The following is a 13,844-nucleotide window of genomic DNA, read 5'->3' as shown; positions in this document are numbered from 1 at the left end:
GTTTAGTTTCAACAGAAACCTTTAAGCCTTTGCAACTTCCTGCATGGACGCTAAACCAAGTGCTGTCACAACAGGCTGGTGAATGGGTTGAGAACGCTGTCGCCGGTTTGGAATGGTGTGTGGGTGCTGCGGGGGCGAATGTTCCCTGCACCGGGTGTTTTCTAAAGGTCTCCGATGCACGAGGCATGGTTGAATGACTTGTGCTTTCTTTACGTGGTGAGGGGGTGAATCTTGAATCGTTGGGCTGCTTTTATTTTTGTTAGATGTGTGTGGGCTGACAACATGACTCAGTATTTTCTCTGCAGATGCGAAGATCATACTGCCAATTCTGGGTAGACTCTGGGCAGTTTCATGCGGAGAAATGGAACGCTTTTTATTCCAGAGCTTTGGTTTTTGGCAGCTTGCATCCTCTTGATGTGGAAATAAAGAAAAAAAAACTAGAAAGGAGTCCTCTTGCAAAATGGACAAAAATATAGTGAAAAAACGTCCGAGGATGGGGAAAGTACCTCTTACCACTGTGTTTTCCCACCAACTTATCTGATTCTTTTCTTGCTCTCTGAAAACACCATTAATGTCTGATTTCTTTTTTTGATCTTTCCTGGTCCCGACTGCTTGCAGGCTATGCTTTCATCTGCTGAAGCAGCTTCTGTGTCTGTACAGCCAGCCCAGAGTGCCACCAGCCCCCAAATGATGGGTGTGAGTTCTGTCCCCTGCTCCCAGGAGACACATGGTCTACAGAAGCATATGTATGCATGCTTCAGCCAGTACCCAGGAACGACAAAGAAGTCTTGGAAAATAGGACACCTCCCTTTTTCCCTTTCAGCAGCCTCCCTGCCCTGCTCCCTCTTCTCTATCCTCCCTGAAAGTTTCCTGTGCCACACATCCCAAGCAGTGTGTGGCACATACTTAGGGAGACATGTGAGGCCAGGCACGGACTGTGGGTGCCTGTAGTGTGTGGTGATGGATGCTCTCTCCACCCACTGGCCAAAATGTGGCGTGAAGTCACTGCCTCTGAGCATTGGAACTTGTCACCTGTCAGCGCTCACAGACGTGCTTTTAGGGTCTTTGCTGGAGTCTGGGCACGGGGCTGGGGACAGCTGGGGCTGGCTGGGTACACAGGGTGAAAGCTGGGTTTGTCTGTGGCTGTGCCAGGCACAGCACGTTCTGGTGGAGCTGAGGATAGAAGGATCAAAGAATTACAGCAAATCCTGAGTTGAAAGGATCATCAAGTCAAATTCCTGACTCCGCACAGCACCACCCAAAATCAAACACTTATGTCTGAGATCATTGTCCAAACACTGCTTGAACTCTGGCACTCAGGGCCATGCCCACCGCCCTCTGGTGCAGACCCTGTCCCTAACCCCCAGCCGCCCCTCCCCTGACACAGCTCAGTGCCGTTCCCTCGGGCCCTGTCGCTGTCACACAGAGCAGAGCTCAGCGCTGCCCTCCGCTCCCTGTGAGGAGCTGCAGCCGCCATCAGGCCTCCCCTCAGCTCCTCTGCTCTAGGCTGAGCCAACCCAAGGCCCTCAGCCATTCCTCACACACCTTGCCCTCCAGACCCTTCTTCGCAGCCCCCCTTTGGGCACTCTGTAATAGCTTTGTGTCCTGCTGATATTGTGGCACCCAAACCTGCGCCCAGTACTTGAGGTGAGGCTGCACAGCACAGAGCAGAGCAGGAAAACCCTTTCCCTCATGTTTCAGGGAGCATGCTCTAACCAGACTTATCTGATTTATGTATGTTCAAGGCTGATATTGCCATTTTTGCTTCTAAACTGTATGTAATGAGGCTACCCATATTTCTGAGAAGAATACTTATTAAAAGTGGTTTTGTAATTCTCTTTCAGTGAGTGTGTGGTCTTTTTGCTCTTCTGAACTTTTGTTGTGCCACATTCAAGTACAGCTTAATGGATTTGTGCTTGGAAAGGAATCTTGAGCAGAGAAGAGCTGACAAGAGAGGATCCGACAGGGAGCATGATGGAGCTGTTTTATGTTATGTTTTTGCAGCAGATAAAGCAGACATTCCCCACCTGCTCAAAGAGTGCCCACAGCAGACTGTGCCGCTGGTACAGCTTTCTCTGTCAGAAATCACAACAGCAAAGGGATGTTGTTTGTGGTAGCAAAGAAAGTGCTTGTTAAATATTGAGTTTAGCTCTGCGTGATTGAGGCTGTAACTTCTTCTTTCTCCCTGAAACCTGCGCTTGCTGCAGTATGCAAGGCTGGTAAAGGGAAAGTCCCTGCAGGGGACCTGCTTCATCCTGCTTCCTCATTCTTGGCACTCTCACTGCTGGACAGTCAGCACTCAACTGAAATTGAACGAAGCAACACCGGGCCAACCCTGAACAGAGGAACACAAGGCAACTCAGGCAGCCTCATGCATCTCTTGTGGGAATACCCAATGTGTGCTTTACCAAGGTGATTACAGGTTTCGTCACTTACAGAGACCTCCTGAAACACGTGTGCATTTTTATGGCCAATTTGGGTAAAGTTACCACTGCAGCTGGTGAGCTCAGCTTCAAGATAAAATTCAGCATGTGACGATTCAAGAAACAGCAACTAAGGAGCAGGGAGCTGTTTGCTTTCAGGCTGCAGTGTGGTTGTGTGTACGACTGTAAGGTGAATGGTTCCTGGAACCATAGAATGGCCTGAGTTGAAAAGGACCTCAAAGATCATCTAGTTTCAAGCCCTGCTATGTGCAGGATTGCCAACCACCAGACCAGGCTGCCCAGAGCCACATCCAGCCTGGCCTTGAATGCCTCCAGGGATGAGGTTCCATCATTCACAATCTCCTTGGACACAGTGATACAATAAGAGGTAATAGCCTTATGGCACCAGAGGAGGTTCAGGTTGGATATTAGGAAACATTTCTTCTCAGTAAGAGCAGTGCTGCAGTGGCACAGGCTGCCCAGGGAAGTGGTGCAGTTGCTGTCCTGGAGGTGTTCCAGAACCGCATGGATGTGGCACTGAGGGACGTGGGCAGTGGGCATGGTGGGGATGGGATGGTGGTTGGACTGGGTGATCTCAGTGGTTTTCTCCAGCCTTAATAATTCCATGATACTGTGAAGATGCCCTGATACATACTATTTCCAGACACCTTGAAACCACCATTTATAACTTATCAGACCTTTCAACTGCTGTTAAACTCAGTACTAGCTCTTTGGATTGGTGGTGGGTCTGTGGTTGTATTCCGAGTTGTGGAAATACAGGGACGCATTAGGAAACAGGACGGTCCCTTGCTGCTGGTTAGGGGCAGGGGAGCGACCACGGCAATGCTGTCGGCGCGGACAGTCTGTCAGGGTAAGGCACTGGCCCACTAAACCTTGACAGCACCGTCCACAGAAACCTCCGTCTCCGTGCCTAGCCTGTATGCGCTCGTACGCCTTTGAGCCTGCGCGGGCAGCCCGACCTTCGGGTGTCTTCGGCGCTGCTCGGCTACTTCCGCCGCGGTTACGTAAGAAGGGGAAGGAGGGGGGGGGAGGGAGGGAGGCGCGCGCCGTGGCCCGCGCTCTTTCTCTCCGTGTCCTCGCGGCACCCTGCCCCTCCCCCACCGCCTCCCCGCGTGACACGGCCCGGGGGAGGGGGGAGGGCCAGCGCGTGCCTCCCCTCTCCCCGCCCCCCGAGGGGAGGGGCGGGCGGGCGGCACGTGCGCTCCCCCTCCCGGCAACCAATGGGAACCCGCTCCTCGCGCACGATCAGTGGGAAGTGCGGGGCGGCCCGCGGGGCGCAGGCGCGGGGCTTGCTCCCCCCTTCTCCCCCCCCGCCCCGCGGGGGCCGGGTGACGCACGTGCGCGCGTCCCCGCGCGCTGTTGTCCGCTCGCTCCCGCGCCGCCTGCCTCTGGGCGGCGGGGCGCGCGCGGCGTGTGGGGCTGGCACGCGCGCTGTTGTTATTGGTGCCGGCGGCGGCGGGCGGGGGAGGAGCGGCGGGCGCCTCAGTCAGGGAGTTCTTTAAAGATGGCCGGAGCGGCGGCGGCCGCCGCCACCCCCGTGTACTGCGTGTGTCGGGAGCCCTACGATGTGAGTCGCTTCATGATCGAGTGCGACATCTGCAAGGACTGGTTCCACGGCAGGTAAGCGCCGGCGGGCGGCGGCGCGCGGCGGGGCGAGGCGAGGCGGCGGGCACCCCCCGCCCGGTACCGGCCGGCGGACAATGGCCACGACCCCACCGGCCCAGCCGCCCTTCGCCCCGCGGTCGGGTCGCTCCCGGCGCGGTGCCAGCACCGGGCACGCGGTGCGAGCGAGCGGCGGCGGCCGCGGGCCCCCGTCCCCAAAGTTGCGGCGGCTTGGGGGACGCGTCTCCGTGGCTCCGCACCGGGACGCGGGGGCTGCGCGCCGGGGACTGCGGCTCTCCGCGGGTTTTGTTCGCGCGGTGACGGCCGAAGCCCGGTGCCGAGCGGCCGTCTGGCGTGCGCGTGTCTGCGTGCGGATAATAGCGGGCTGCCGGCCGGGGGGGCGGCCGAACAAAGGAGCAAGTTGGGGGCCCGCTGCGCGGGGCTCGGCGGGGCCCGGCGGCCGTCCCCATTATGCGGGGAGCCCCGGCGGCGGCGTAGGAAGTGCGCGGTGATTGACAGCGGACATTTAAATACCCCGTCACAAAAACGGGCGGCTGGCGGTTGTGGCGCCCCCTGCCGGCGCGGCGCGGCACCGAGCGGGGCCCCCGCACGGAGCGGGGTCGGGAGCGGGCGGAGAGCCCCGGCTGAAGCGGGGTGCGTGCCTCGCTGCTATCGGGTTGCGGTCACCGCGCTTCGAGGCTTCCGTGCCGTAAAGAGAGAGGAGCGCTTCCAGTTTTTCGGGTGCTGACTTGCTCTGGTTGCTTTTTTGCGCTTAGGTTTCTCTCAACTTAATGCACAGTATAAGAAAATATATTCAGGCAGCTCGGTAACTGTAAAAACGGGCAAAACGCGGTTGTCACGCCTTTAAGGACAGCGTCTCGCTGTTTAGAGCTGGAAGCACAGCGGCTTGTTTGGATTATGGGAGCTCTGTGTAAGTTTGTCAGAACTTGCTCCTTGCAGTAAAGGTGCAGGTCTGAGGCTCACCATGTCTCTGTATACGTCTCTAACTCTGAACTGGCAATTGCTCTGATCGCCTGAACCAAAACGCCACTCCCATGTACTGATATCACTCAGTTCCAGCCACGCTGGTTACTGAAGTTGTTCATAGAAGAAGAGTATTGACTGTCTGATAATAAGCTGCGGTGGACCGCTCCACAGCTCTGCAATGTCTGGGGCTGCAATAAAGATCACAGCAGTCGCTGTGCTGCCGCACAGTCAGTAGGGCAGTGATACCGAGCTGCTGGGGAGCCCCAGGTGTGTGGAGGAGGCTGCTCGGAGGAGCTGGGGGCCGCCGTGCTGGGCTCTGGCTGCGTGCTGCCGGCCGGTGACAAAGGGACGGGCCGTGGGAGGTCTCTGTCCTCTCCCAGCTGCGCTCTACTCCGAGGACTCCTTCCATTGGTTGGAGCGATGGGAGGCTGCTGCCGGGTTTCTGAAGGAAAATGCCACAACCTGAGATCTTAAAGTTCTGCGTGAATTGGCTTCTTGCTCATCAATTCCAGCCTGTGCGTTGAAATTGTTGTGACTTCGTTAGGAAGCGTAAAACCATACTTGGTGGAGGCTGTGTTGTGTGGCAGTACGCACTACCGTGTTAGAGGCTCTTTGCTGCCTTCCCGTGTGTAGTCAGGAGAGTGCCTCAGTGCTGTGCAGCCCGCAGCTCTGACAGATGTGTGCCAGCCCCATTATGCTCTGTGTGATGCTGGAGCATTCATCCTGCACTGTCCATCTCCAAATGACCACTTTGGCTTACTCGTGTCCATATATTAATGCTAGCGAATGTGCGTTTCCTTTCTTCTGGCAAACGTTGTGATGCGATGTGCCTTACAAGGTTATGAGCCCGCAGTCTGGGTTTAGTTGCTTTGTATATAGGCTGAGCACTTGGCCACAACCTTGTGCAGTTACAATCTCCTGAACAGAAGACTGTAATGTGTGCTTGTGTGCTGTGTGCTTCATAGTTTCCTTGGTGCTCTGCACAAGACAGACAAACCATTAGTCCCTTTATTTTGGTATCTATCTATTCATTTGTTTTTTAAATGCCCCCCTAAGCCGCCTGTCCCTTTCTGCCTTGTATGGAATATACTCTAGCAGAAAAACTCCTTTACCTTGCTGTGTGTTCAACTTTTCCTTGAGGCTATCCAGTAGCTCCTTGCACCTGTGTAAGCTCTGGGCTTTGTCTTCTGATGTTACCCGGTGTCCTTGCCTAACCCTTGGCATTTCTCTGGATGTGGCTCTGGGCAGCCTGGTCTGGTGGTTGGCGACCCTGCGCGTAGCAGGGGGGTTGAAACTCGATGACCACTGTAGTCCTTTTCAACCCAGGCCATTCTGTGATTCTTCTCCGCCTCCAATTTTTGATGCTCTTTCACAGTTATGAAGTCAGCCATGTCCTGCCTTCTTTTTATCACAATGATATGTATTGTCTGTGTAAGGTTAAAGGTGTGTGGTGCGGGCAGGCACGTGGTCCTGATGTACAGCTAACTATTCTTAGAACGTGTCTGGACTGCGCAGAAATCCTATTGTCAGCATGGAAGTCTTTGTCCTTTTTTAACCTATCCATGACTTGTATACTCAACTAGATCTGGGGGCATCACATAGATATCACTTATTCTTGTGTACTGGGTTTGAAGTAGATCTGAATGAACTTATGTTTTTTTAAGCATGTGATGCAGCTTTTGTTTGCACAATGTAATGTTGTCTGAAATGCTTGAGAAATAAATAATCACGGAGTTAGCTTTCTGAGGCTGTGTGCTTTGTGAAGCTGCGCTGGTAGGACGCTGGCAATAACGAAGCATGGAGAAGTCAGTCAAACTGACAATTAAAAACTGTAAGTGTCTCTGTGCAGCTTTCTGTGTGGCACTTCTCCAGCGATGTTTTGTCTGTCAGCGAGCGTATGCTGAGCTTCCAACATGTCTCAGTGGCAGGTAGGGTAAGAAATTATCCAGTGATTTATGCAGTTTGCCTATTATGTCAAGTGTAGGAATCCTGCTCCCCAAACAGTCTTTGCCATTTAAAATGCATGCAACCTTTTTTGATTTTTTTTTTTAACATTAAAAATTATATTGTTTTTTTTTTTTTTAAATGAAGGGAATGTATTATTCTTCAAAGCCAGAACGGTGGGGGGAAGAGAAGGAGCATCTCTTTTGTTCAAAATTAAGAGTTCTTCTTAATACTTCATCATTATGTCAGCAGAGCCGTGCCCTCTCCAATTCCTCATGAAGAGGAAAGAAATGCCCATCTACCTTAGTGCAGCTTTACATGCATTTGGATCTTCAGTGATTTGTAAATGAAACTTGGTAGCTTAGAAATCAGCGTTTTATTTGGGCAGGTTGGGGGGGAATAAAGGAAATTCTGCTCTCAGCTATGTGTAATGTACGTATCATAGAATCACAGAATCATAGAATGGCCTGGGTTGAAAAGGACTACAGTGGTCATTGAGTTTCAATCCCCCCGCTATGTGCAGAGGCCAGAGGCCACCAGACCAGGCTGCTCAGAGCCACATCCAGCCTGGCTTTGAATGCCTCCATGGATGGGGCATCCACACCCTCCTTGGGCAACCTGTTCCAGAACATATGTATGTATGTACTTCTGTTTCTACACGAAACCCAACTGATCGCATTTCTATGTAATCATTTTTAAATTGATGATTCTTGCTCTCAAGATTAATTGTTTTGTGAGGTCGTCTTGAAAGAACTTTTTTCCCTTATCCTGGAGCAGCTCACTGATGGTAGATGTACAAGTTTGCCATTTTAGCTTTTGATGTTTTTTACAACTCTGCCATGAAGTAGCATCATTTGAAAAGTAAGGTGACTCATGTACTTTCTGAGAATGATTATTTAAATTGCAAGTACCTTGAGGTATAAATTCCTGGAGAACATAGTTTTTCTGCTGTTTGTATAGATTTGAACATGTTCGTCCTTTAGTCTCTGAAGAAACATTTCTTGGTTGCTCCTCAGCCTGATCTCCACTCCGAAGTCAGAGTTCCCTCTTGCAGCTGGTGCCACGTATCCCACTGCCCTGCTTTGTACTCCAGGGGCTGGCTGACTCCTCAAGGAAAGAAAGAAAAGTATATGCTATAGAAGCTACCTTCCCTGAATTGGTTCTTTGTTTTGAGGCTGTACACAAGGTTCTGCACGATGCGCTCCACCAACCCTTTGCTGCTCAGAGGCCGGCCTGTTCCTGACTGCCGGCTCCTGTAATTTCTCTTTTGCTGGGTCAGTGCTTGTCTGATTGCTTGATAAGTCAGCTCTGCTCAGAAAAAGTCTGCTCAGAAAACTGACCAAAACCATTCTTTTGGTGGGCTGCTGAGCACAACAGGCTCATGGTGGGCTGGGATAAGTGTCAGACAGTTACGGTGCACCGCTCAGAGCTGTGTTGCTGGAGGGGATGACAGTGGGTGAGGAGAGATGAGGCAGCTGTCCTGTTGGGATAAGTGGAACATTCGTGTGTTCTCAGTCCGCAGATGCAAGGCTGCCTTGTGATGAGCCCTGATGTGCTCGGCCCAGAACCGTGCACTCATTGACTGGGGTCCTCGGTGGGTGAAATGCCTCCTGGGCAGCTGCGGTGTGCGGCCCAGAGATCTCCCAGCTGCAGAGATGCGTGAAACTCCTGAGCCTCTCTTACAGTGGGCAAGAGATGGGTGCAGAGACTGTTACAAACGCCTTTTGGTGTGGATCTTCTGTTTAGAGAAAATTAACACCTTGTAACTGTGAGACACATCTACATGTGTTCAGGAGCTTGAGCTGAATCAACAAATCGTTGTCTGGTCACTAGAGCTTTCATCTGGCACCAGGGGCTGTTGTGCTGATTTGCTGGCTTCTATGATATGCAAGCTTTAAATTCTTCTCCTGGAGAGTAGGAGTATGTTTTAGACCTCAGGAGAAGTCAACACTCTGCTGTTCTTGTCTTTGGTTTTTGCCTTGTTTACTTACAGTGAGGTGGAGGCTTGAGCTCAAGTCCTGTGAGCTGTGTTCTCTACCAAAGAATTAAGGAATTTCAAGTGACTTTAACAGTACCAAAGCTGAAGTGGTTTGGGTTAAACTGAGAAGAAACTAGTAGTAATAAAGATCCCAGACTAGCACTTGTGTTTCAAATGCTTTTATATGCTTTTTTATTTTTTTATATGCTTTAAATGCTTTCATAGTCTTAATTTGAGTAAGCCATGTTTCCTCCCCCCTCTGTTCCCATCTGTGAAGTGGGAAAGCTTATTAATATATATTAAAGTAGATGTATTCTACCATAATAAGCACTATAAACTAGTAAGTATTCAAATTTCTTCGTTTTTGAAGCTGCAATAACATGTAGTATTATCTGTATGAAGTTTCTCCTTTCCAGTTTTCTTGCAAAACCGGCTTTGTTTGAAGTATGTGTGCATCTGCAAGTTAACGCTGCTTTCCTTTAGACCTGTAACTTGGTTTGTGTTTTTTTTGTTTGTTTGTTTGTTTTTTTATTTGATGTCCTGGGATAAAACATAGCAGCTAGTTTAGGATATGCATTCTGGCATAATAACAGGAACAGGAGAAAAAAGCAAAAAATTGTCCAATCAACATTTCTAAGAGAAATGTTGGGGGGATCCATAGCTGAGCTTTTAGAATTAGGGTTGTGACAGGATTTTAGGGAGCTTCTAAACAGTGCATAGAATGCTACTGGTTTTAATTTCCAGTGTAAAAATTCGTTGCCTATTAAATATTGTTAAATATGCAAAGATTCAGCATTTGTGACTTAAACAGTACCTTCTGATTTCTTGTAATGCTGTGGTTGATCAACATCAGCCTTACTGATACCACTGTTTTCATTTTAGCCATTCTTCATAGTGTAAACACGATCATGGTTTTGTGGTGTTTAACTAGCAAATAGTGAATTTGTATCGGTCAATTAATTGATGATGATCTTGTCTATCAGAATGTCATTTATTGATGTTTACGTAGCCCTTCTATATCTTCTTTTCCTATACTTTATTAAATACGTGCTTAATTTGACCGAGGAATTAAAATATTTCCAAAAGGCTCAGTTTTGTGACACGTATGCCTGCAAACTGCAGAGGTGAGAGAGGTGTGGGTAGGAGGCGGCTGCTTGGTGCGCTGATGTCTCTGTTCTTCTCTGTGGCACCCATCAAAAATGAAATATATTCCTTTTTCTTTCAACTTATCTCGATCTGTTGATTTGTTTATAATGCTGAGCTCTCTTAGGGAAACACAGTGGTAATAAAACGAATTAAGCCTCGCAATGGAGTTTCATTCTGTTAACTGCCAGTGGGCAAAAAAATCACATTAATTTTGTTTTCACTGTTCATTTGTGGTTTCTAGCTTTTTGTGGACGGTTACGGTATTCGTTAGCAGCTTTCATGAGCTCGGTTCAGTTTCATGTGCACTTCCTATATCATCCTTTGAAAGGCCATGCGATAATGTCTGCGCTCTGTTTGCATGACAGTTGGCACAAATTGAAGATGAACTCATACTCTTCACATAAATATTTATACTTGCCCTACATAATTTTAAAACAAAACACCATTGTCTCAGAACAGCTCTGAGTAATCAGTGAATGCTTTCACAGGTACAGCGTGCTTGCTTAAAAAACAGCAAAATGCTCCAAGCTTTACGGTTGTCTCATTGCTAAAGTATGAACATCCGATTAGCAATATCACTGTGGCCTTACTGGTAATGTAGAAGGGAGATTCTAGTGAAATGTACAGCTTTTAAAAAGGCAAAGCTATTTCTCATCTGCTAGTCCTTCCTAATGTATTGTAGCATTAGCTCATGAATGCATAGAAATAGCAGTCTGTGGGGTATGAATAGCCTTCAGAAGTCTGCTATATGTGGTGATGTGGGCTTATGTGGCTAGTTACATTTCCTCAGGTCAATTCTGCTTTTGAATGGAATTAATATTTAATACTGTTTTCTCCATTACTTCAGCATTAACTAAAGCAGAATTTAAAATTGGTCTTTCTCATTGAAAATACTGAAGTGGCTGTTGCTCAGGCAGCTGTAAATGCTGACATTTGCTACAAAAGTAAGAAAGCTTCCTTAAAACTCTTCAGCATCATTCTGTCTGAAAATCCAACCGGAGTGAGGATGACTGCTATAAATTTTTAATGTGTTGCGGTATGAAGAAGTATAATTATTTTCATTTGAGTCTGAGCTGATATCGTGCGTAGCCTGGCAAATTCATTTCATAAATTTAATTGTTTGTTCCATTTACGTTAGTGCTTTATTCACTTAAAAGCTCTTAAAGCACTTCTCATGAAAATGATGCAAGGAGAGGTGACGTTCTGAGAAATGAAGCCTTTGATATTCAGGATGTAGGATTGATCTGATCTGTCATTCTTACCAGCAATCAGGCAGTATTTTCTGAACAGACTGACATTTTCCTTTTGGGATATTGATGTTTGGGGATGGATAGACAGAGGCCAAATTGTGTAAATGAAAAGCAGCCAAACAAATTGCTGTGTCTTACTATGCCAAACCACTTGTAAAACTTCTGCTTGGCTTGCCAGTGGTATGGGTTTCTAGTTTTGTTTCAATAACATCACTCAGAGCTATTGGGTAGATGACTACATCACGCAGTTGGCTTGCAGAGTGCGGTGTTGGGAACAACAGAGGTGGGATGAGTCACTGCAGAGCCAACGTGTGCCTTGCAGGAGTGCTGGGGGCAGAGCTGTGAGCGGTGGCTTGGAGCAGCACCAGGACAGGCATGCTGATGTGATGTTGTGCCCGCGCAAATGTTGCCCCTCGACCTCTGAGGATAATGCTTTCTAACTTCACCATGGCGTGCCACGTTGGCATGCCGCAGCCTCAGGGCCAAATGAACTGTCCTTTTAGGCATTTCACTCTGCTCTGTTTATGAAGGAGAGGACCAAAAGCTTGTTAACAAAAATGATGTCTGCGTGTGATCTGTTAAATCTCAAACCGAGTTCTTACTTCAGTGCTCGTCTGCACTGAGGGTACATCAACGTGATGGGAAAATGAGCGGCAACTTGCTGCTGCTGTGCTCTCCTGTGTCAGTTTCTGGGACCTCTGGGGACACTGTTTGAAGTCTCTTAGTGCTTCAGTAAAATGTGTTGCTCTTGTAATGAGCATGAAGAAGTAGCTTTGAATGCTGCTCTTATTTTTGCTAAAAAGGTGACTTTTAGCTGTCAGTATTGAGTGATAGCAATCTTGTTGAAAAGTGGGGGTCTTAAAGAAAGCTGAAACCCTCTATAGATGTGTAAAAACTCTTACTTCTTGCTAGTTCTAGTAATGGGTACTGTACAGACTCATTTAGGTAAGAGAAGTTGAAGTTTTGTCTATTGGAGAAAGGAAGTTATCTCCGTTTGTGCCAGTGCTTGACTTGTTTATGTGAGGTACTCTTATCTGCTTCTCACAAAACTGGATACGTGCCTCTGGTGCAACTGGTATTTTTCTCAAAAGTGTCTTCCTTACATTAAGAAATAGATAGGAGAACTCTACAGTGCTGTTCCCTGCATGTCAGTGCCCTCGTGGCACTTCTTTCTTTTCCTAGTATGAGTGTCAGTGCATGTCTGTGACTTGAATGCCTGTGAACTTCATTGGTAACTGCCAAATCTTCATTTTTAATGCAGTAGCACTGCATCTAATTTCATTTTGTCTTTGATACAACCTTACCTAGTGATGTAATGTGGGAGGGGGACGAGGAAAAAAGGCAAAATCATGAGAAAGTTGTACAAGTTGGGAAATAAAGCTCTGGCTTTTAAATATGGTCCGATGATCAGTCTTGTAAATTTGAACATTACTTTCTTGATGTAAAACAAACAAAGAAAAATAACAACAACAACAACAAAACAAGAGAACCAAGCCTGTTAAAATATCTGCTACTGGGACCGAGCTCTGCTGAGTGACATGTAGAAGACCTGTTCTGTTGCAGCCATTGGGCTTGTTGATGCTGGCACAAATACGTGGTTGGGATTTTATGGCAACAATTTTAAGGTGTACAGAAAATAAGTGATGTTCAATGTGAATTTAATTTTAAACACAAATTTCTGTATCTTTACAATATAAAGTGTACTATATATACAGAATATATATTTTTGTATTCTTTCCTGTTCTGCGTGGAATCTGACCTGAACTGGCTTCATCATGTATGGTCTTAATTCTTGTGTTTTCTGAAGATGAATATTCAGTTTGAGGTTATCTTATGCAACTCAAGGTTTTAATTGCTGCAAGTAAGAAAACTTCCTTTTTGAGAAAGCTTACTCTGGGTGTATTTAAACAGATGTACAACAAATTATATTGTAAAGTTAGGGAGTTGTCACTCTTCAAACAGCTTGAAGAGTCAGGTGTTGGGCACATTTAAAATCCTTCTCACCAGTTCCTGAAATTGTTGTTTTTTTTTTTTTCTTCTCCCAACAAATGCATTCATAAATGGGATGCACTGTCCTGTACTTACAGGAAGCAAGATTAAATTGATCAATAGACTTAAGAAAAAGCATTAGTATGTTTTAGGACACAAAAAAGCTTGTGCGGTAACATGTGCTCACTTGTTTGTGTTCAAGAAGGACAGGAGCAGGACTGAAGATAATCTTGGCTATGTCTGAGTGCCCTAACCAGGGTTGTTTGGGTTACGTTACATTCTTTTCTGGCTGTAATTCTTGGACCCTTTTCTGCAGAGAAAGAGCCCTCAGTGGGGAGATAAGGTGAATCTGTAATCAAAAGTAGCCCTGAGATGACATTCCCTGGAGATGTGTGGGTTTCAGCTGTAACAACCAGAGTGAACTCTGCTGTCCACCTCTCTTGAAGGAACAAAGTAATTTGTCCCTTTCTAATCCCTAAACTGTACTCTGTAATCTTAGTGCCC

General features: G+C 47.7%; 1 protein-coding gene across 1 annotated transcript in view; it reads left to right on the top strand.

Moving 5' to 3' along the window:
• Positions 1–3,719: 3,719 nt before the first annotated feature.
• The window catches only part of KDM7A (lysine demethylase 7A), a 59,668-nt gene continuing 49,543 nt past the window's right edge, over positions 3,720–13,844 (top strand). Inside the window, exon 1 of the mRNA XM_085228603.1 lies at positions 3,720–4,064. Within this exon, the coding sequence (XP_085084729.1) occupies positions 3,949–4,064 (116 nt within the window). The 5' untranslated portion in view covers positions 3,720–3,948. The remainder of the gene's footprint in view (positions 4,065–13,844) is intronic.

This window comes from Meleagris gallopavo, chromosome 1, assembly GCF_905368555.1.
Source record: "Meleagris gallopavo chromosome 1, MGAL_WU_HG_1.1, whole genome shotgun sequence".
NCBI classification, from domain to species: Eukaryota; Metazoa; Chordata; class Aves; order Galliformes; family Phasianidae; genus Meleagris; species Meleagris gallopavo.
This window is presented reverse-complemented; position numbering and strand designations above follow the sequence as displayed.